This window comes from Lepus europaeus, chromosome 10 (genome assembly GCF_033115175.1).
Source record: "Lepus europaeus isolate LE1 chromosome 10, mLepTim1.pri, whole genome shotgun sequence".
Classification (NCBI taxonomy): Eukaryota; Metazoa; Chordata; class Mammalia; order Lagomorpha; family Leporidae; genus Lepus; species Lepus europaeus.
In genome coordinates, this window is record NC_084836.1 from 58,421,569 (window position 1) to 58,445,783 (window position 24,215).

General features: G+C 46.6%; 1 protein-coding gene across 1 annotated transcript in view; it reads left to right on the forward strand.

The window, feature by feature from the left end:
* Nucleotides 1–24,215, forward strand: part of PPM1H (protein phosphatase, Mg2+/Mn2+ dependent 1H) — a 296,864-nt gene that overhangs the window by 116,755 nt on the left and 155,894 nt on the right. The window contains exon 3 of the mRNA XM_062203311.1: nt 21,023–21,367. Within this exon, the coding sequence (XP_062059295.1) occupies nt 21,023–21,367 (345 nt within the window). The remainder of the gene's footprint in view (nt 1–21,022; nt 21,368–24,215) is intronic.

A 24,215-nucleotide genomic window follows, 5' to 3' on the forward strand; every position in this document is an offset into this window, starting at 1 on the left:
CATTCATCTCTAAACAGACACTTGAGTTGCATTCGCCTTTTGTCTATTATGAACAATGCTCTTACGAACATGGGTATACAAGTATCTGAGTTCCTACTTCCAGTTCTGTTACATATATATATATATATATATATATATATATATATACATATACATATATACATATCCTAGAATTAGAAGTATTGGATAATATGGGAGTTCTATTTAATTTCTTGAGGAACTTCTGTATTGTTCTCTGTAGTAGCTGCACCATTTTACATTCCCACCAACAGTGCTCAAATTCCAGTTTCTCCACATCCTCGTCAACATTTGCTCTTTTCTATTTTTCAAATAATATTCATTGTTAAGAGTGGGAGGTGACATCTCAGTGTAGTTTTGGTTTGCATTTCCTTGGTGATTAATGATGTTGAACATTTTTTCATGTGCTTATTGGCCTTTTGTATACCTTCTTTAGAAAAATATCTACTTAAGTCCGCTGCCCATGTTTAAATCAAAATGTTTGTTTTATGGGTTGTGTTGTTTGTTCTGCTTTTTAAAAGGAAAAATAGCATGGTATTTATTTATCTGAAAGGCAGAGTGATATAGAGATGGAGCGACAGAAAGAGAGCTCCATCCACTGGGTCACTCCCCAAATGACCAAACAGCTGGGACTGGAGCAGGCTGAAGCCAGGAGCCCAGAACTCAATCCAATCTCGCACATGGGTGACAGGGACTCAAGTGCTTGGGCTATCTTCCACAGCTTTCCCAGGCACATTGGCAGGGAGCTGGATCAGAAGCAGAACAATGAGATTCAAAGAAGCACTCCAGTACAGGATGTAGGCGAAAATGGCAGCTTAGCCCACTGCACCACAACACTGGCCCCTGTGCTGCTTTTTTAAAGCCTTAGAACTATAATCTAGGGACTGGCATGGTGCAGCACCATGTGACACTGGCATCCCTTATGGGCACCAGTTCATGTCCCAGCTGCTTCACTTTCAATTTGGCTCCTTGTTAATGGCCTAGAGGAGCAGCAGGGAATGGTTCAAGTACTTGGAGCCCTGCCACTCACTTGGGTGACCCAGATGAATCTCCTGGCTCCTGTCTTCGGTATGGCTCTGCTTAGGCCATTGTGGCCATCTAGGGAATGAATCAGCAGATGGAAGATCTCTCTGTCTGATTTTGTCTCTGTCTCTGACTTTCAAATAAATAAATACGTCTTAAAAAAGCAAACAAACAAACGATGAGCTAAGCATCGCTGAACAGATGACTTTTAGGTGAAGACCCTGAAAGTGCAACCATGTGGAAGTAGAAGACTTCAGCGTTCTGGGCAATTGGAAAGACTCTGAGCGCAGTGTTCTCAGCCGTCAGTAAGGAGGCCCTTGTGGCTGGAGCGGAGATCCAGGAACACCTGCACTGCAGAAAATGTCAGAACAGTCATAGGAGTTGAGTGAGGCGATCTGGCAGGACCTTGAAGGCCCCTGCCAAGACTTGGGCTTCTATTTTGCACGAACAGCTTACAACAGAGAACTCTGGATACACTGGCTTAAAAGGACCAGTGATTTATTCCCATCTAGAAGGCCTCTCCTTGCTGCTGACACTCAAATGTTGGCAGTGCTTAGGAAAGGGTAGTGAGTGTGGGGTCTGGGGCCCAAAAACACCTGCAGGAGACAAGCAAGGCAAGACTCCGGCCCTTCCCCCATGGATCTGTTCCTCCACCCAAACAACGTAACTGAGCACCGAGTCTGCATGTGCCAAGCCCTGGGGATAAGGCAAGGGGTTTACTACAGCTCCTGACTTCTTAGAGACAAGTCCAGGAGGGAGAAAGAGTGAGTAGGCAGTGCATGACCACGGAGTGAGTCTCCAGAGAAATACAGTGGAAGAGGGGTATGTATAGAACTGAACTCTGAGGAGAAACAAGGAGGAAGGGGATAGATCAGATTAGGGAAGTTACTCTAGAGAAAGTGACTGTTGAGCTGGGTTTTTTTTTTTTTTTTTTTTTTTTTTTTTTGACAGGCAGAGTTAGAGAGAAAGGTCTTCCTTCCGTTGGTTCACCCCCCAAATCTGAAGCCAGGAGCCAGGTGCTTCCTCCTGGTCTCCCATGCAGGTGCAGTGCCCAAGCACCTGGGCCATCCTCCACTGCCTTCCCGGGCCACAGCAGAGAGCTGGACTGGAAGAGGAGCAGCAGGGATTAAAACCAGCACCCATATGGGGCGCCAGCGCCAGCGCCGCAGGCGGAAGAATAACCAAGTGAACCACGGCGCTGGCCCCCGCCCTCCTTTATAAAAAGTTTATTGATTTATTTATTTAAAATGTAGAGCAACAGAGAGAAACAGAGGTCTTCATCCACTGGTTCGCTCCCCCCATGGCCACAATCACCGGGACTGGGCCAGGTGCCAGGAAAGCCATCCAAGTCTCCCACACGGGGGGCAGGGACCCAACTACTAGGACCAACTACTGCTGCCTTTCCAGGTGTATTAGCGGGGACCTGGATCAGAAGCAGAGTACCGAGGACTCAAAGCAACACTCCACGATGGGATGATACATTGCAAGTGGTGGCTCAACCCTCTATGCCACTATGCTGAGCCTGCAAACAGGTGTCACACACATGGGCCATCAGATGCCATGATCAGCTGGGGTTGTAACCAGATTTTGAACAAGGGAAAGATGAATCATGACAGTGGTGGCAGCATGGAGGCTACCTTTGGAAGGCTGAGTGTCCCAACCTGGAGACCCCAAGGGAAGTGAGGAGGCTCTGTCAGAAATCCAGGTGGGAAGTGATGAGGACTTAAAACAAAGAAGTGATTGGCACAAGGGACAAACTCAGGAGAGATGATGTGACAGATACAGTAGAGGTGACCATGTGACCAGCTGCTTGGGGTGGGGGGGAGTTCAACTGTGGGTGCTGGTTGTCAACAAGTGGACCACTTGTAGGTACAGGAGTAGGTACAGGTTGCAAGGTGAGGGAATGGGCAGAGGCGGTGCCTGGAGCTTTGAGTATACTGATTGTACTTCTCCAGGTAAAAGTGCCTTGCAGGATGTTAAAAATAAGGGTTTGGAGTTCAGGAGCCAGTCTAGGAAGGATTAGGGTTCAGGATTTACAAGTGCAAAAATTATACTTGAGACTATGCCTGTGGCTTTGATTACCCAGAAAGAGTATAAAAGCCAGAGGATAAAAGTGCAGGAAAGAAACCTGATGACAGTGGGGTTCTAGAAGCTCCAACAGAAGGGAGCAGTAGAGAGGGAAGGTAACTATGCCATGAGCCTCAGAGAGGGCAGGAAAGGTGAGGATGGGAAAACGATCCAATACTGTTAGAAGCAACAAGATGGAGCAGGCATCTGATTTCACCTGCAGGTGGGTTTGACAGATGAAGGGTGGCAGGATCAAGTTGTGTGGGCTTCCGCTGGAAGACGCACGCTCAGCTATTCCCTCCTTTCTTGAACACGTGTCCCTTGTAAATTTAGCAATGTCAAGGTGTGTGTTTGCACGTGACTTCTTTCACGGATGGTGTCCCCTTCATGTTCCTCGGAGATTGAAGAAAACCTTAAATTTCCTGTACAGTAATGTGAAGCTCACAAGCAAAAAAGAAATTTTGGCAGAAGTGGTTTATTTGTTAGCAACAAAAGTTACATTATGAAGAGTTCAGTAGAAGTGTGGCTTTATGTTTTATGACATTTCTTACACTGAGTGGCAACAGGGTAGCTAGATAGCCAAGAAATAACTTTTACTGCAAATAGTGATTCATTGCTATAAAGATTTTAAGGCAATCTTAAGCCTTGTAGAGAATGATTTTATCCCATTAGCACAAATAATATTTCAGCCAGAGACATCAATGTAGGCCTTCTAAAATCTTGCTTTCAAAATGTTGGTGCATAAAATAATATAAAGGTACTTTGAAAAATTCATTGGAATGAAATTTGAAAGACAAGTTTATCTTGATGAAAAAAAAAATTTAAATCTATGCCTGGTTTTTTAATCTCATGTGTTTTCCATGAACTTGTTGAAGGCCTGCACATCTAGCCGTGTGCTCCGCCTCTCCTGACTTCCCTAGGATTGGTAGAGTGGGATGGCCCGTGTCTGCCTGAGCTGTGTACACTGGCACCTTACTGATAGGAAAGAAAACACAGATTAGTTTCATGTTCCATGTACATATAAAGCAACATGTTGGAGTGGAGAAGCAATGTTTGTGAGAAGTTATAAAGGGAAACAGTACAGTCGAACAGGATTCTGCACTCTGATACACGAGCCTGAGGAAATGCAGAGCTATGGTGGAGTTATTCTCGTCTTCCTTCCCCATACTTTGTATGGCTCTAGGTTGGGTTGGGTTGGGTTTTGAGTGATGACTTTCAGTGACATAAGTCACAATAAATAAATAATACACATTTCTCTGTTGAAGAGGGTTTTGAGGTCTCTGCGGTGGCTGTGCGGTAAGGTAGAGGCGGGCATGCTCACTGACGAGTGAGGTGTGGAACGCCTCCTGGACTTAGGTTGCTTTGGGGCAGCTGATGTGTGAAGAGGCATAGCGCCGCAGTTGGGCAGCTGGGAAGTTGATCCTCTACAGCAGTGGACAGGCCTCCTGATGTTCCTGGGCCTCCACCTGCTTGTTTGGGGAACAGGAGGGAATCTCAAATGCTAGCGTTTCCAAATAACATTTTCACAAGATTATCCCTTTGGAAAGAAGCTGAACTTGTTTAGGAAGACACTTTATTCCCAGCAGCCACCTGCCTCCCAGTGAAGGTTTTTTGATTAACCAGATCAAATTTTCTGGGAATTGGGACCAGCAGCGGGTTGTGGTGCAGTGGGTTAAGCCCCCGCCAGCATCCCTTATCCAAGTGCCGGTTCTAGACCTGGCTGCTTCACTTCTGATCCAGCTTCCTAATAATGAACGTGGCAAAGCAGCAAAAGATGGCCCAAGTACTTGGGCCCCTGCCCCTCAAGTTGGAATCCTACATGGAATTCCTGGCTTTGGCCTGGCCCAGTCAAGGCTGTTGTAGCCATTTAAGGACTGAAATAGTGGGTGGAAGATACTCACCCCCCCACCCGCCGGACTTTTGAATAAATAAGTAAATCTTTTTTAAAAAAGATTTGGAATTTAATTACCATGAATCATTAATCAAAGTTTTTCTTTCCTTTGATTTGAAAGATCATAAGGGGTCTGTATCTATCACCCTGATTGCCATCCATGGGTGAAAACACAGCTCTTCCACAGGCTTTTGCTTTGCGGTTCCCAACTGTGTAGTCACTCTAGGAATGAGGCAAGAAGAGGAGGCAGCAGCTGGCCTCCCTGAGAAGGGGTTCGCTCCTAGGGGCCTCTGACAACCTTAGCATGGGGTGGGAAGTGCACGTCCTTTTGTGAGATGCTTGGGTGGGAGAGGCTCAGGGTATCGTGGCAATAGCCAGGATGTCTTCCCCCCATGTCTCACTCCCCACTGGGAAGAGATTGTTTTTGGCTTCAGACAAGACTTGTGGACCTTCCAAGTGTATCTGCTTAGGAGCACCCTTACGTTGTGCAGTTTAGTCAAAACACATCAAAGTGTGTGCTGTCAGTGTGTGTTAGTTCGGTGTCTAATTACAATAACAGGAGATGGCTGTGTCAGCATCATGGCCAAGTTCACCAGCAGGGGAGAGGAAAGCTGATTATCTTTCTCAGCAGAGGACAGGGCAGCACTGTGGGAATTCAAGGCAAATAGGATCAGGCTGGGGCGGGGAGAGCAGAAAGGGAAGCGAGAATGGGGCGGCTCTGACTCTCTGGGCAGAAGGCTTGCCATCCTTTTCGTCGGTTTTCTGGAAGAACGCCTGTTCCACCCCAGAGCATGAAGTGAAGGTTGCTTCTGGTCCCGCAACGGCAGCTGTCTGGGGTACTTGGCCCCGTCTGACAGGCTGCTCCCTGAGGTAACATCAGCTGCTAAAAACAACAACAGTGGGAGCAGCAGCGTTTGATCCATCTCCCTGTGCTCACTCTAAATCCTCACTGTTCCGTACACGTCCAGAAACTCGAGAATTTCTATTTCTCTTCTGCAGTTGGTCTCAGAACTCCTCCCTCTCAGTTCCCAGGACACGGAGCACTTGCTAGTGATTGAGAGAGATGGCGTCACAGGCAGGAATCCCCGAGGCTCCTGTCTGCTAGGATAACTTCAGAGTTCCCTCCTCGGTGGGTGCTGGTTTACTGTGAAGTCCAGCTTGGACCACGATGGGTGTGGGAGCTGAGAATACAGCGTAAACTGGCTGCCTGGAGAGATGAGCCAGCCCACTGTGGGAGTCTCAGGCTAAAAGCTCTGCTGCACGTGTGATGTGCTTCCTGCAGCTGTAGGTAGGAAGAGCGCTGGCCACGGGTAAGCCGTTGGGATTTTCTTTCTTTCCTTCATTCTTCTCAGCTTCCAAGTGCCAGACACTGGTCATAGTGCTTTGCCCGTGTGAATTCACTCAGCCTCATAATGAGTACAAAAGTACGTGTCCTTAGTATCTATTTTACTGATGAGGAAACTGACAATGTGCGGGGAAGTGTGCAGCTTGCCTGAGCACAGTCTGGACTTAGAACAAGCAGCCTCTTTATGCATTGGCAGCTGAGAAATGGAGTTGGAAAATCTCCAAGAAGTCAAAAGGAAGAGTAACTCCTGATGTGGACAGGTACAATTTCAATGAAAATTGATGCTAAGTATTTTATCATTTCCATTACGATTTCTCGTTGTTTAAGGGTTATTAGCAGTCTCCCCTGTCGACTCAGAAGCTGGGTAACAGCTCTTGTAAAGGACAGAACTGAAGAGAAGTTGTACATCATCCTGTCCTACGGTCCATTTGTCTTGCTAAGTGATAGAAGGACCATTACCTTATGGGGCTAAAAATACAAAATGAGTTTTGGGAAAAGTCCTAAGGACCACAGTCGGCATGTGATAATATGTGTGAGTATTATCTGTTACTGTTGTTGCTGTGAATCGAACAGTGATGTTTGCAGCTGCATTTCAGTGTTATTTCAGAGTGCTCATGTTATTTTCTGTAATTGGGGAGAAGTTGTTGAGTGGTTAGGATGCCACTGGAGTGCCTGCAGCCCGTCCTGGAGTGCCTGCTTCGAGTCCTAGCTCCCCTTTTCCTAATCCAGCTTCCTGCTAGTGTATATATTGGGAGACAGCATGTGATGGCTGGAGTACCTGGGTCCCTGCCACCTGTGGGGAAGACTCAGACTGAGTTCCAGTCTCCTGGCTCTGGCAGGCCTTTGGTAGATGAACCAGCAGATAGGAATTTCTCTGTCATTCTGCCTAATGAAAAAATAAATACATAATGTGAACCATTTTAAAAATTGCTAAAGTAATAGATTGAGAACATTCCTGAACTAATTTAAGAGTCTAGAATAAGCCATTAATCCAACTTTGCCAAAACTGTTAAAAGCTTCCTTCTTCCTATCTCTCAGAAATTAATATGTACTTAATAGTGTTTTAAAATATGAGATGGACTTGTGGTACAAAACCAAAAAATAGATTGACAAAACTTTTCCTGCTTCTTATGGCCTCACCTCATCGTGATGGAGGAACCCAAGCAAGGAAATCAGCATTTCATAGTGTAGTCATGAATAGTCATTAGGAGCATATGAAATGACAAGTTTTGTCCCCACTGGAGAGCAAGTATCAGAATGACGTAGTCAGTAGAGTATGGTTAAATGCAAACTGCTGGGTGGTCATAGTTCCCATTGGGCATCATTAGAACATCGTAGGAAGGGCATTCATGACATTATTTACGTTTCTCTCATCTCTGATTTCTCGTCGGCTTGTTCTCCCTCTCCCTGTGTTACTGTATCAGAGAAAAAAAACTGGAAATTGAAACCACTGTGGATGGGAAGCCCAAAACACAGCCTGTGGACTCTGAAGTATCATGATATTTCATGATAAAATTGGCCAGAGACTTGACAGACATCAAGCCATATGCGTAGGGGCATACGGGAGGGAATCAGAACTATGTGGCCTCTGAAATAATGAATCCCTTTTTTTTGTCGGTGGGAAAGGAGGGAAGGCGACTACATCATGTCCTCAAACCGGGGCATTGCCCTCAGAGTGGGAGTCCATGTCTGGGATGTTGCTTTCTTGCTGTTGACCTGGCCCCAACTCCGTTACCTAAGTACCTGAGTGGTTGACAGAGGTGGGAAGGAAACGCTTACTGAGAGCCAGCTACCAGTATCTTCATAGAAGGCAGCGAAGGGGTCACTGCATTTTCCCTTAAATTGGCCATCTGCAAACCATCATTTGAAAGCCAATATTTAGAATGTTCTCCCCATCTGTTATTTAGTGATATGTAACCATACTATTGTATATACAAACATTGTTTTGTTTTGTTTTTGACAGGCAGAGTTAGACAGTGAGAGAGAGAGAGACAGAGAGAAAGGTCTTCCTTCCGTTGGTTCACCCCCCAAATGGCCGCTACGGCTGGCGCGCTGCAGTGCGCCGCGCTGATCCGAAGCCAGGAGCCAGGTGCTTCTCCTGGTCTCCTATGGGGTGCAGGGCCCAAGGACTTGGGCCATCCTCCACTGCACTCCCGGGCCACAGCAGAGAGCTGGACTGGAAAAGGGGCAACCGGGACAGAATCCGGGATGCTGGCGCTGCAGGCGGAGGATTAGTCTAGTGAGCTACAGCGCCAGCCTCAAACATTGTTTTTAAATTATAAAAATTATAATAATGTAGAGGCCATAAAGATAATATTTTAAAATAACAGCTAACAAGTACGCGGTGTTGACTATATGGCAGGCGTGGTTCTCTTTCTCTCACAGCAGCTCATTAACTCTCCTGCTATCATTAATATATCGAGGCACAATTCATAATAACAACGGCACACATAATCCCATTTTTCAGCTGCCTTCTGGGGTGTTTCAGAGCCTTTGTGACAGACGTTGAGTCTTACTATTGTCAGGTACGAGTACATTGAGGGTAAAACATGCCGCCTTGGACGATGTTCTTTGGTAATATTTTCTGTCAGGAACTTCTTTGAAGGATTATTTTAACTTGTGTGCTCTGTGGGGGATGGTTTAGTTAAGAACTTAGTAACTTAGTGCACAAGGCCATTTAGCTGAGGACACAGGTACCCCGCAGTGGGCGTTCACAATACACAAGGCCAGGGGAGTGAGACGGCGCCAGAGCTGCAGGCATGCCGTGGGGATGGCTCGTGACCTGCCACACGAGGGCGCCAGCGTCCATCCAGTTGGGAAACGCTAGGAAGGCTTTCATTTCTAGGTGAAAAATCTGAGAGGCTCTTAGATGCTACTGATTATTCTTAGCTCCCCTGCGTACTGCGTGCTTCATGTGGAGAGCACTCACGGGGGGAAGAAGGAACGAAGAGGTTCCCAGGCATTGAGAGCCCTGGGAGTGGGGAGAAGCACAAAGGAGCTAAACCCCGCTCCTTGGTTTTCTGTGTGTTTCCTGCTTCACGTCTCGGTTTCAACGTCTGGCTGCACAGGAGACATCTGAGGTTGTGTCTAGAACCTTCTGCAGCCTGGAGGGTTCACGCTGGCTTTGTCTGGGGGCTCCCCAGAGTTAAGGTGCACATGGCGTGGCACCTGTCTCCGTGTGGCTAAACTGTAGGCTTTTTTTTTCGACACCCTTGGGTGTTTCCCGTGACTACCCCTGTGGCTGAATGGTCACCAGCCCCTTGTATCTGAGATTATTTCTGCTCTCTATTCAGTGGTCGCGTTTCTGTTTGCATTTGTGTTACGTTTGTTGAAGGGCCCAGGAGGCACCTTGCAGTTACAGCTCACCGAGCTCTGGCCTCATGGATGATTGTGGAAACGCAAAGAAGAAAATTAACACCATTACAAAATAGCTTGGAGAACTTTTTAGAAAAGAGCATCTGACATTGCACCTACTTTAGAGAAGCCTAAAAGAGAAACTGTAAATGTTAAAGCTACCGATTTGCCACCTTCTGGAATCTTCCTTTGTCAGGCTGCAAATATATTCCTAAAAAGAGGTCGGGGTGTGTATATGGTTGGGGGTGGAGGGCTGTTGTCAGTTGCATTTGAGGGCTCTATTAAATGTTCATGGAAAATAAATATTATTTAAAAACTATATGTGTTTTCAAATGTTCTTGCACTAAATATCTTTTCTTTGAATTTTTAAAATTTACTTGAGAGCCATAGAAACAGAGCGAGCACCATTCACTGGCTTACTTCCCAGATGCCCACAATGGCCTGAGCTGGCCAGGCCGGACCTTGCAGAAGAGAACACAGTCCAGGTGTCCCACACGAGTGGCAGGGACCCAGCTACTTGAGCTGTCGCCTGCTGCCTCCCAGGGTGTGCGTTCCTCAGAAGCCGTAGTCAGAAGTGGAGCCAGAACTCAAACTGAGGTGCTGCACTGTGAGATGGAGGTATCCCAAGGAACGTCTTAACCACTGTGCCAGACAGCCACACTTAACTATTTGAAAGGCAGAGCAAAAGGCAGAGAAAGGGAAAGACAGAGAAAGAGAGAGAGAGAGATCTTCTATCTGCTGGTTCACTCCCCAAATAGTCACACAACCAAGGCTAGGCCAGGTAAAAGCCAGGAGCCCAAGAACTCCATTTTCATCTCCCACATGGGTGCAGGGGCCCAAGTACTTGGCCCATCTTCCACTGCCTTCCCAGGCACATTAGCAGGGAGCTGCATGAGAAGCAGAGAAGCCAGAACTTGAACTTACACTCCAGCATGGGATTCTGGCATCATAAGTGGCTAAACTCTGTACCACAATGCTGGCCCCTTAAACTTATTTTTGAATTCCATTTTTCATGAACTTTTGAAATCTTCTCATGTAAGACTAGTATGTCTCTTTAAGTAAAATAATCAAAAATACAACTGGAAAATTGCTAATTTTTTCAGTATAGTTGTATTTTATTTAAATGGTTTTTAAAACATTTTTTAAGATTTATTTTTATTTATTTGAAAGTCAAGTTACACAGAGAGAGGAGAGGCAGGTCTTCCATCTGATGGTTCACTCCCAAATTGGCCGCAGCAGCCAGAGCTGCGCAGATGAAGCCAGGAGCTAGGAGCTTCTTCTGGGTCTCCCATGTGGGTGCAGGGGCCCAAGGACTTGGGCCATCTCCTGCTTCCCCAGTCCATAGCAGAGAGCTGGACTGGAAGAGGAGCAGCCAGGACTAGAACCAGTGCCCATATGGGATTTCGGCACTTCAGGCCAGGGTGTTCACCCACTGCACCATAGTGCCGGCCCCTAAATGTGTTTTATGGTTGTTATTTGTGAGTTGTCAGTGATTTCTGCCCAATCTATAATGCGGCAGTAAGTCAGGAAGAGGCTTGATAGAATTTTTCTTAAAGAGGAGTACTTATTTAGCTCATGTATACCTGAAACCAAAACAAGGTAAGCATTTGTTTAAGTATAATATTAGTAATTTTAAAATTCATCACTGACAAACATGTTACTGTGTATTTGGAGGGTCTGATTTCTCAGGCGTAGAATGTGACAGCTGTGCTTGGTGTCCCAGCAGCATGTCCTGGTACAACCAACAAGTATTGCAGGGCCCTTGCTGAGGAGTTTGGGTGGCCCGGGACCTGTGTGCAATTGCTGGTAAGCAACAAAAACAAAGCAGTGCAAGCCACACGGAAGTGCTAAAGGTCCCAGAGGAATGGAGGCCTGGAGGTCGGAGATGCTCCTTAACAAGGAGTCTGCAGAACTGGGGTCGAGTCCTACCCACACCACACGGCAGGAGGCTTACTTAAACCATCTATGCCCCAGTTTTACCAGTGGTGAAATGGGGTCCTGACACTCATATATGGTGGTGTCGGGGGGATTCATGTAGTTGGTGCCGAGTGGATGCCCTAGAGGTGAAGGTGACCTATAGGGAACAGACTTCTGCAAAGGGAAGCAGCTAAGGAAGTAAGCACAGGCTTGTACAGTGGAGCCGCACGAGCACCCTGACTGGCAGAGATGAAAGCAAGGCGCTCAGGTGTGCAGCTTGGTCTTGATGCTGGCTCACTGTCTGCTCAGGATATTAATAGTGAGTATAAGCAGTTACCACTACTTCTTTTTTATTTACTTCCCCCTCAAAATATCTTTTATGTAAGGAATACAGACTGCATGCATTTCATAAGTACAACTTTAAGAATATAGTGATTGTTCCCACCATATCACCCTCCCACCCTTCTTCCTCCCTCTCCCATTGCCAGTCCCATTCTCCGCTAACATCCATTTTTTATTAACTTTATACACAGGAGGCCAACTCTATACTAAGTAAAGGGTTCAACAATTTGCATGAAAAAAAAAAAGCAAAACTGTTCCTCAACAGCCATGACAAGGACTGTTCAAAGTTATTGCATTTTGAAGTTAATTTCACTTTTTTTTTTTTAAAGAAACTTAACTTTAAAGAAGCACCCAAGAATAATACACCTTTTGCAAACACTTAGACATAATTATAATACAACTCTTTGAGGACAGAAGTCCTGCCTGGGAAGTTAGTGTAGTGACCCTTGTTGATTTAACAATTAACATTCTTATGTATGACATCAGTGATGACCCGAGGCTCTTGACAAGAGCTGCTTAGGCTATGGAAGCTCCTTGAATCCACAAACTCATCAGTATTTAGACAAGGCTGTGGCCGGCGCCGTGGCTCAACAGGCTAATGCTCCGCCTTGCGGCGCCAGCACACCGTGTTCTAGTCCCGGTTGGGGCGCCGGATTTTGTCCCAGTTGCCCCTCTTCCAGGCCAGCTCTCTGCTATGGCCCGGGAAGGCAGTGGAGGATGGCCCAAGTCCTTGGGCCCTGCACCCCATGGGAGACCAGGAGAAGCACTTGGCTCCTGCCTTCGGATCAGCATGGTGCGCCGGCCGCAGCAGCCATTGGAGGGTGAACCAACGGCAAAAAGGAAGACCTTTCTCTCTCTCTCTCTCTCACTATCCACTCTGCCTGTCAAAAAAAAATAGACAAGGCTGTAAGCGAAGTGGAAGTTCTCTCCTCCCTTCAGAGAAAAGTTCATCCTGCTTCGATGACCAGTTATTTCCACTGGGGTCTCACCCACCAAGGTCCTTCATGTAGGACATTTTTTTGCCACAGTATCCTGGCTTCCCATGCCTGAAATGTTTTCATGGGCTTTTCATTCAGACCAGAATGCCTTAAGGGCTGATTCTGAGGTCAAAGTGCTATTTAATGTGATTGCCATTCCATGAGTCGGCTGTGTGGACTGCTTCCGATGTTGGAGCATTAACTCCTTTTTAATTCTATTTATTATTATTACCAGACCCTTAATTCTATCTATGTGATCACTTTAACACTTAAGATGGTATTTTTACCGCCCAGCTTAAGGGAATTTGGGATTCCATGGGAAGTTCTTAAACTGTACCCTTAGAAGTAAGTCCATAGGAATGTATGCAGAACTATACAGCTTTAAAGTTACTAACTTCATACACTTCATAATTGCAACTTTAGGAACATGGTTATTCTTCCCACTGTGCCCAACCTCCCATCCTCCCACCTGTCCTCCCAACCCCTCTTCCTCCTCCCTCTTATTCCCACTTTTTTTTCTGAGATCTATTTTCAATTGACTTGATACACATATGCTTAACTCTATGTTAAGTAAAGAATTCAGCAAATAGTATTAAAAAAAAAAACTTCCTCAACAGTCAAGACAAGGGCTGTTCAAGTCATTGCTTCTGAAAGTGTCAATTTCAGTTCTACAGATTGCCTTTTAGGTGCTCTATTAGTTATCACAGATCAGGGAGAACCTATGGTATTTGTCCCTTTGGGACTGGCTTATTTCACTAAGTATGATGTTTTCCAGATTCATTCATTTTGTTGTAAATGACCGAATTTCATTTTTTTTTACCACTGTGTACTATTCCATAGAGTATATATCCCGTAATTTCTTTATCCAGTCATCAGTTGACAGGCATTTGGGTTGATTCCATATCTTAGTGATTTGAATTGAGCTGCAGTAAATATGGGTGTGCAGATAACTCTTTCATATACTGATTTCATTTCCATTGGGTAAATTCTGAGGAGTGGATGGTTGGGTCATATGGTAGGTCTGTATTCAGATTTCTGAGATATATCCATGCTCTCTTCCTTGGTGGCTTTACCAGTTTACATTCCCACCAACAGTGGGTAAGGTTACCTTTTCCCCAACATCCTCACCAGCACTTGTTGGTTGTTGATTTCTGTATGAAAGCCATTCTAACCTAGGTGAGGTGAAATCTCATGGGTTGTAGATGCTTGGATTGATTTCTGGCGTTTGTATTCTGTTCCATTAGTCTATCCATCTTATTACCACCACTTGTAATTTTTTCTTTTGTCTCCTGGGTGCTTGCCACAGTGCTACATGTTGTATTCATTTATTGTTTTTAACATTCTTTTGCAGCCCAAGATTTTCTTTTGGTGCACAGTTTGATAAATATTAACACGTGTGTAGATCCCATATAATCACCACAATCAGCGTGCAGAACAAATAACTTGTGCTTTTACAGTCACTCCTGCCACCCTTACCTACCTCCCATCACCCATGGTTGTCTACGTTTAATCCATAGGATAGCACATCCACTCCATGCCACCCTAACGCCCAACACACTTGCACATCCCAGGTCATGTTCCAGCTTATTAGCATCAAGGGCTTGTGAGCCATGATATTGTCACACCTTGCTCTATCCCCAGTGCCCAGCACAGAGCCTGACACACAGGAGAGGGGCCTCCAAGACCAGCACTGAATGCATGAATCCTTCTCTGCTCCCCACTTGGACCTCATTCTCTAAACTCTTCAACATAAGGTTGAGAAAGTTTAAGAAACTTGACCACGTCACATAATCGTAAATTCCAGAACTCGGGTTTGTTTTGATCGAAGGCCTGTGATGTTTCTGTGTAAAGATGTGTCCTGATCTATGGGTTTAGTTTAACTCATTTGAAAGTGTGTAAGTCGATTCCCCAATTTTTAAAATAATGCCTTGTTAATGGGTTGACACCCGTGATCAAGTTGCCCTTGGACTACTACCAGAAAAAGTAAAAGCGGAAACCGTTTGTTAACCATTAAGGTGCAAAATCCGATTCTCAGAGGAAATGCTGAGCTCTTTCTAACGTGAGGACAATGCGAGGGGTGGGTGGTGCCAGTGGCTGGTGGTGCACCTGATGAGAGGCACAGGAGAGACTGAGTGGAGCTCTGGTTTATGCCTCCCTGCCTGGTACATTTGCATCAGCCAAGCAGGCGGAGAATGCAGCTTCCCACATCCCGGCCTTAGCCCTTTGGTCAGTGGAGGAAGAAGCTGCGGCAGATTATCCCTCCCAGCAGGGTACAGGGCGGGATGGGCGGAACAGAAGGGGAATGGGAACTGACAGCTTAGGCAGTCTGTGGTTTTCAACTGTTCTACGCAGCAGGAGGAGGAATCTGGCTTTTTTGTTTCATTTGCATTTTCATCCTGAAAAGCATACAGCCCTGAGTTAAAAAGAGCATGCTGTATTTCACACTGGGCGTGAGGGGCCTCACAACTCAAACCACCAGAGATGGCACTGTCCCTTTGGTATGTCCCCGGGGCCCTAGATCTAGGCTGCCCATTTGCAGGACAGCAGCTTCGGAGAGCTAAGAGGCCACGCTCCTGGATAACGTGAGAGCAGGTCAGCCCAGTCCTGGGGTAGGCTAGGTGTGTTTCCTTCTGTGGCTTGACCCATGTGATGGGTCTCACGTAAAATGCTCATTTCTCAAGCTGCTGTTTGCTTTGAAAATGTTAACAGCAAAGGGGAAGAACTCTTGTCCTTCCTTCCTCTGTGTGTTTAATAAATACCTGGGGAGCACCTCTACCCTGCCCTGCACTCACTGGGAGAACCAGAGTGAAGGAGACACGCCTGAGGCTCCGTGCCCAAGGCTGACCCAGGTCCACACAGGCGACCCCACAGCAGGGGAAAACTCCCCTGTGGGAGACCAGGCAGTCTCCTGTGTGACACAGCCGGGGCCTGACAGCCGACCTGCCTCCCTGACCTTGTTCTGCCTCCCACTCGCCTGGGGGAGAGGGGGAAGGTGGGATTAAAAGTTAGATCTTGCAGTTCTTAACTCAAGGGGCTTCCCACTTCCTTCTCGGTTCAAGTTCTTACTCTGGTACCTCTGTCTTATGTTGCTTTCACTGCTGAAATTGGTCGAGTGTTTATTTTAGCATAAGAGCTGTCTCCTAACTGGCATCCTCACTATCACTTCTCTCCTAATCCTCAGAGCGTAGCTTAAGTGATCTTTGCCAAACAAAGTCGATTTTGTTACTGCCACTTCAATCGGTGGCTTTTTGTTACTCATAGGTGAGAGGTCAAGACCCATCATGTGTCGCAGGGGAATGGGCTAGTCTAGCCACTACTTCCCTCTCCTGGCTTGTCTTGCTCCCCTCCTTTGCTCTCTCACTCTCCCATTCAGCCACCTGACCATTGTTTAGGCTCCTCCTCCTCATGTACCTTCCTACCCCAGGGCCCTTGCACCTGCTGTTGCAATGTCTCACCTGCCCCCAACTTGTGAACTTGCATGTAGTTCCCAGCCTGGTCCTTGGGAACCTCAAAGAAGTCCTTTCCAACATGCGCCTTTGTGGGCTGCCCTCAAAACACCAAGAGCACCTCCTTGTGGCATTGACCAGACTGGCAAGTTTGTGTTTACTTGTGTAATTATTTAATCAGAGTCTGTCTTCCCCACTGAATTGTCAAGATCAGGCCATATCTGGTGTCCCTCAGTCAACCTTTTATCCACACTGCCTGTTATAGCACCTGTCATGCAGAAAGTGCTCTGCCAACATCTGTTGACTTTTTAAAAAAAATGACCATTTTCTCTCAGCATCTAGAGCAGAGCTGAATGAAAACAGATTGGGAGAGCACAGAGTAGCACCTGTCATAATACACAGTATCTTCTAGTATCATTCTAAGATGAGTAAAATAATTTCACTTAATGGCTTCAGCTGAAAAAAGCCTTTAAGGTTTACTGCTGTGAGGTGGAGAAGCCTCATAGTAGAAGTGGATGTTAGATACAGCTTACCTAGTCATTTATCAGCTTTCTGAAATTGAGCACCCCAAGTGTTTATGTGATCCTACTAGTCAATGTTTTACTCTCCTGTTAGAATTTTTTTTTCAAATGTGATGTTTTCCCCCTAGCTTTCCTGAGGTATGGCTGACAAAAGCTGTGTGTATTTGAGGGGTACCAAGTGATGATTTGACATACACATGCAATGAGAAATGATTACTGTAGGCACGTCCATCAGCACACTCACCACTTCACATAGCGACCAGTGTGTGGGTGCAGAGGACACTTAAGGTCTGCCCTCTTAGGTAAGTTCAAGTGTATGATACACTAACTGTTACTACCTGTAGTCACCTTGCTATATGTTAGGTCCCCAGAGCTTGTTCATATTACAACCGAAGGTTTGTACGCATTTCCTCAACCCCGCCCTACAACCCCTGGCAATCACCATTTCTACTCGGTGTAACTGCGTTCGACTTTTTGGATTGCACATGTGAGATCTTGCAGTATTTGTCTTTCTGTGCCTGACTTATTTCACTTAGCATAATGTCCTCCAGTGTCACAGATCACAGAATTTCCACCTTTCTTGTGCTAGAATAATATTCCAGTGTGTGTGCAACACATTGACTTTTTTCCTTCATTTACTGATGGACATCTCGGTTGTTTTTAGTACTTGGCTGTTGTACATAATGCTGCAGTGCACATGCAGACAAAGGTGTCTCTTAAAATACTGATTTCATTTCCTCTGGCTCTGTACCAGACAGGGGTTTACTGGATCACGCCATAGTTGTACGCTTAACTTCTTGAGGACCCGCCATACTGTTTTCTGTAAAGGATACACCAGTCCACAGCCACACCAAGAATGCACCAAAGTTTCCTCTTCTCCATGTCCTGGCCAGCATTGTCATTTTGTTTTGTTTTAATTTTATTTATTTATTTATTTTATTTGACAGGTAGAGTTATAGACAGTGATAGAGAGAAAGGTCTTCCTTCCATTGGTTCACTCCCCAAATGGCTGCTTCGGCTAGCACTGTGCCGATCCAAAGCCAGGAACCAGGTGCTTCCTGCTGGTCTCCCATGTGGGTGCAGGGGCCCAACCACTTGGGCCATCCTCCACTGCCCTCCCAGGCCACAGCAGAGAGCTGGACTGGAAGAAGAGCAACCGGAACTAGAACAGGCGCCCATATGGGATGCTAGCGCCGCAGGCAAGGATTAACCAAGTGAGCCACAGCGCCAGCCCCCTGGTTTTGTGTTTTGGGTTTTTTGTTTTTTTTTTTTTTTTTTTTTCTGGCAAAGTTAGACAGTGAGGGAGAGAGAGAGAAAGGTCTTCCCCCAAATGGCCCCTAAGGCCGGCATGCTGCGCCGATCCGAAGCCAGGAGCCAGGTGCATCCTCCTGGTTTCCCATGCGGGTACAGGGGCCAAGCACTTAGGCCACCCTCCACTGCACTCCCGGGCCACAGCAGAGAGCTGGACTGGAAGAGGAGCAACTGGGACAGAACCGGTGCCCCAATCGGGACAAGAACCTGGAGTACCGGCGCCACAGGCGGAGGATTAGCCTAGTGAGCCGCGGCGCCAGCCCGGCCCCCTGTTTTGTTTTTGATAAGATACATCCTGGCAGGTGATATCTTGCTGGTTTTTTCTTTTAGTTTTTAGTTTTTAACAGATTCAATATGCTTTGTAGACACATTCAAGAAACATAAAGGTATTTCCTTCCTCTCTCCCTCCTCTTTTTTTTTTTTTATTGAGATAACATTTTAAATGTAAATTACAGTAAAAAGGCTTACTACTTTACCAAATAAGAAGTATAATAAGACCCTAACTGGAATATAGACAGTGGCTATAAACAATAATTGAATGCAAATTATACTATTATAGTCTTTTTTTAAAGATTTATTTATTTTAAAGGCAGAGATACAGAGAGAGAAGGGGTGGGGGAGTAGGGAGAGGGAGGGAAAGAGGGAATCTTCCATCCACTGGTTCACTCCCCAAATGACTGCAATGGCTGGGGCTAGGTCAGGCCAAAGCCAGGAGTCAGGAAATCCATCCCAGTCTCCCACGTGAGTGCCGGGGCCCAGCCACTTGTGGCCATCTTCCACTGCTTTCCCAAGTGCATTAGCAGGGAGCTGGATCAAACGTGGAGCAGCTGGGACTCCAGCTGGCACCCATATGGGATGTTGGTGCTGCAAGTGGAGGCTTAACCTTCTACACCACAGCGCCAGCCCCTTTGCTACTCTAGCTTTAAAGATCTGTGATTACTTTAAAATTTACTGTATATGGATGAAGTGGTGATTTTTCCTTGTAGTTTTTACATTTTCCTGATGACTAGTGATGTTGAGTACTTTTTACATATACCTGTTGGCCATTTTATTCAGATCTTTTGTCCATCTTTTAATCACAAAGATTGAGAATGTTAGTAAATGTAAATGTGTCATAGTAGAAATCTCCCAAAGAGATCTGAATGGGACAACTTCTGGGAGTCATTTCATTTCTGTGGAGATTCTTCAGTAGAGAAGAGGGAGAGGGACACAAGAAATGCTTTTGAGGAAATCATGGCTGAAAAACTTCGAAGTTTGATGAAAGCAGCGTATATTCAGATTCAAGAATGAGAAACTCCAAGCACGTGAAACATGAAGAGAATAACAGCAAAGCACATTGTACTCAAACTGTTCCAGATGGAAGTAAGCCCCTCTAGGACATCCAGGACAAGTTGAAGAGAAGTTGTGAGAACATGTGTTTGTACATTTTGCCCAATTTTAGAGGGAAAACATTCAGGAGTTCACCATGAAGTCTGATGTTAGCTGGAGACTTTACAGAGATGCCCTTTATCTGATTGGGAAGAGTTTCTCTTAATCGCAGTTCACTGACTTTTATCATGAAAGGTACTGATGTCAAGCATCATTCCACATATGTGGCCCTTTGTATGTCGTCTTTGTCTTTGGAGTAATGTCTTATTTAGATTTTTGTTTTTTGTTTTTTTGTTTTGTTTTGTTTTGTTTTGCAGTGGGTTGTTAGGGGTTGCTTAGGTATTTGGAAAATTAACCCCTTATCAGACACATGGTTTGCAGATATTTTTTCCCATTCCACACATTGCCTTTTTATTTTGTTGACTGTGACCTCTGCAAGGCAGCAGGTACTTAGTTTAATGTGGTACCATTTGTTCTTCCTTTTGTTGCCTGTGCTTTTTGATGTTGTACCATCCCACCCCAAAAAAATTGCCAAGACCAGTATCAAGGAGTTTTTTCCCCCGTGTTTTCCTCCAGGAGTTTCACAGTGTCAGGTCTTACAATTAAGTCTTTAATGCATTTCAAGTTCATCTTTGTATGTGATGCAAAGTAAGGAGGGTCCAGTGTCCTCCTCCTACATAGGAGTTTCCAGTGTTCCCAAGGGCCTTTATTGAAGAACCTGCCCTCCCCGCAGTGCGAATTCTTGGCAGCCCTGTCAATGGTTGGTTGACCACGTGTGTGTATTTCCAGGCTCTCTCTCCTATCAGAGGAGTCATAACTGATCTGGTTTTCTTCCACCGCTGAGATGTAACAGGTGCGACTCAGACTCGGTTTTTTAAAGTTGCAGCAGTCTGGTGTGCACTGGCAGGAACTCAGTCCACGGGAGCTGAGGGGCCAGCAGGTGCTGAAAGACAGCTGGAGGACTGACGGGGAGGAGGTGTGGATTGACTGTGTCCTGGGAGGCCCGGGCTAGGCCGGGTGCCCAGGAGAAGACACCGTTTGAGGAGTTCAGGATGCAGCCCCAGGAAGATGGGACAGTTATCTGAGAGTGGTAGGAAGAACCCTACCCAAAGGGCCTTTCTCCAAAGACTTAGGGCCAAGCCTGCTGAGGCTGAAACAGAAAGAGCGGAGGGGTTCAGTAGCAGAGCTGAAGCCAGCACCCAAGCTCAAGTCTCCAGTAGCCCCTGGAGTAGTGTGTGCTGCATGGGCTCCCTGTCTGGGGGGCGACAGAGAGGCCATCTCATTGCTTGGGCGGTAGCGGGAGGGACTAACCCGGGGGCCCTTCCCAGAATACTTCTGCCGCATTGGACCGCCCTGTTTTCAGACCGCAAACGGACAACCACCAGGAGCCCCTTGCGACGTCCTCGCGGCTCACTGCTCTCTCTGTCATCCTCTCCCACCAGGAATCCGACGGTGTTTCCTGCCACTACTGGTCGCTGTTCGACGGTCACGCGGGGTCCGGGGCCGCGGTGGTGGCATCGCGCCTGCTGCAGCACCACGTGGCGGAGCAGCTGCAGGACCTCGTGGAGATCCTCAAGAATTCGGCCGTCCTGCCCCCGACGTGCCTGGGAGAGGAGCCCGAGACGGCGCCAGCCCCCAGCCGGACTTTGACCCGCGCCGCCTCCCTGCGAGGAGGCGTGGGCGCCCCGGGCTCCCCCAGCGCCCCGCCCACGCGCTTCTTCACCGAAAAGAAGATCCCGCATGAGTGCCTGGTCATTGGGGCTCTGGAAAGTGCGTTCAGGGAGATGGTACGTAGCGCCCCAAGACCTTCTCTTGGGAGGGTTGGGAAGCCTGTGTTCTCCTTGCATGGCTCCCTGTTGTAATGGGCCGTTCTCAGCAGGGAGGCTGGCGGCTGGATAGCAGCACCCTTGTTATATATTAATGTTAGCCATTGCAAAACATACCGAACACCGGAGTAAGGGAAAGGGTTTATTGGGGAACACCCTACAGACCGGAGTGAAGGGGCGGTGAAGGAAAAAGAGAAAGTATGAGAGAGAGAGAGACAGAGGAGAGAAGATAGAGTAGAGAGACGAGCCAAGAGAGAGGAGAGAGCGCAGGAGAGAACCAAGAGCCAAGAGAGAAGAACCGAGAGAGCACGTGTTCAGGAGCAGGCCCTTTTAAAACTTTGTCTGAGGGTGGGCAGGGAAGCAGGAGCAGCGAATCCCACTAGGATGGGGGTGGAGCCTGGCTCAGGTAGCTGGGCCAAGCGGCCACCTGGCTAAAACTGCGCCAGTTTCCTAATACCCTTGGCAGGGGATGTTGGCAAAGATTAAAAGGAGAGAGAGAGAGTGCATGAGGTCATAGATTAAGTGCCCACATGATCACACCTGTTGCGTCATCCTCAGGGTGAGGCCAGCAGGTGCAGCTCCACCTGATTGAAATAGGAGGGTGGTTGCTCTCTGCTGGACACATGTATCTGAAGTCCAGGTGTTTAGGAAAATAGCATTTAGTCAAGTGCTCACAAGCATCCTTCCTCCACAGAAGTGACCTGAGAACAGTGTTTTGACCAGGAAGGGCCCCATTGGTCACTCTGCTGGAGCAGCACAGGACCCACAGCCCCTATCCTAGAATCCTTGGATGGTAGGGAACGGGGATTTGTCTGTTCCTACTGGAATGAGTCTGACCAGGGTGTCCCTGGCAGCCTGGCTCCTGAGAATGCTTGGGAAGGGTGTGCATATGTTTTGAAGTGGCCCCTTGCTGTCCCTCTGCCCAGCAATAGAGGACGAGGTAGGCGTGCTCCTCGTAGCTCTGTCCGGCCGCCCCTCTCCTCTCTCTGGGTTCACGTTTGAACTGAGGCAGTTGTTTTTGTCCTGAAGATCTTTCCTGAGCAGCAAGTTACAAAGAACGAGGCACTTAACGATTTTTATTAGGATTTGTGAGTAAGGCAAATGCAGATTAAAAACACTAGGAAGCAGGGACAAGGTTATTTAGGAAAAAAGAAACCAAAGCAGGAAGATTGACTCCTATTCAGGCTTGCTGTTCAACTCACTCTCTGGCTCTTGTAGAAGCTCTGATGTGTTTCTGCCAATTGGTAGATGGCACAGTGCTTAGACACCATTTGGGGCACCACATCCCATACTGGAAGTGCATGCATTAGGGACCCAGCATCACTTCCAATCCAGCTTCCTACTAATGCACACCCTGGGAGGCTGTAGGTGATGGCTCAAATACTTGTTCCCCTGACACCTTTATGGGAGACCTGGATGGAGTTCTGGGCCCCTGGATTCAGCCTGACCCTGCCCCAGCTGTTGTGGGCATTTGGAAAGTGAACCAGCAGATAGAAAAAACTCTCTTTTTGGCTCTCTGCCTTTCAGATAAAAATAAAAAAATAAAAATACACAAAAATATACATAAAAATAAAAAAATAAAAATATACATAAAAAATGACTGTACATGTCAGTATCCAGAATGCTAAATACTCGAGGCAAAAATTTGACAATAGCCTCCCTGAAGAAAACATTGACTCAGGAGGAGTGGAAAGCAAAGGAACTAGATTTTCATTTCTTTAGTGACTGCTAGTGTCTCTTGACTTGGAACTGCTGTATTCCCAGTTTCATCCACTAGAGGCCAATATCACATTGACTCAGGCCTCCACAAGGGTCTCAGGCTATTCCCGCCCATTGTGGCTCAGGGTTGCTAGCAACAAGCATACTTGTAATCAGAGGTTCATTCACACATTTGCCCCAGCATTTAATTAGCTAGTTCATCACCTGAAATTTTTCTTGAAAATTTAGTTGCCAGGAAAAAAAAAATTGCTTGCTTCACTTTCACATGTAGTTCATTCAACCAGTAGATATTTGTTGAGAACCAACTATATTCCAGGGAAAAGGACATGGATCAGTTTGGGCATAGGTGGATAATGAACAAGTGCAACAGAAATGGGAAGAGCCTTGAGAAGGGAAATTCAAGGTGAAGTGAGAGTCCGGTGGAGTGGTGAAGGCGTGAGTACCCAGGGAAGTGACATCTAGGGTGGGTAGGAGATGCAGCCAGGGAGCTAGGAGAGTGTTCTGGTCTGAGGAGAAAGTGGATGAAGAACCACATCAGAGAACCCAGCTGGGCCAAAGGCAGCAAACTGACATCTGCCCTGGCGGGAAGATAGAATTCCAGGGCAGGACCATTGCAAGGTGTGGTGGAGGTGCTCTGGAGCCCACCTGGAAGAACCTGGTGTAGCTTATCACAAGGTGAATATCCCTTATCTGACAGGCTTGGAACCAGAAGCGGATTTTGGGTTTTGGAATACTTTACATTTATATAACGGAAACATCTTGGAGAAGGGACCAAAATCTAAGTACAAAATTCGCTTACATTTCATTTATACCTGACATACATAGCCCAAAGATAATTTTTTATGATGTTTATGAATTTTGTGTATGAAGCAGTTTCTTGGTGTAGAATTTTCCACATAGAAAGTCGTGCTGGTGCTCAGAAACTTTCAGATTTGGAACATTCCAGATTTCATATTTTCGGGTCTGGGATGTTCTACCTGTGTGAACCATAAGCTTTGAGCTACATCTCTCTCTGGCCCATCCAACCCACCAGCTTCCTCTTCACACCTCTGTCCTCCAATTGTGTCTCTAGTTCCCAACACACACCATG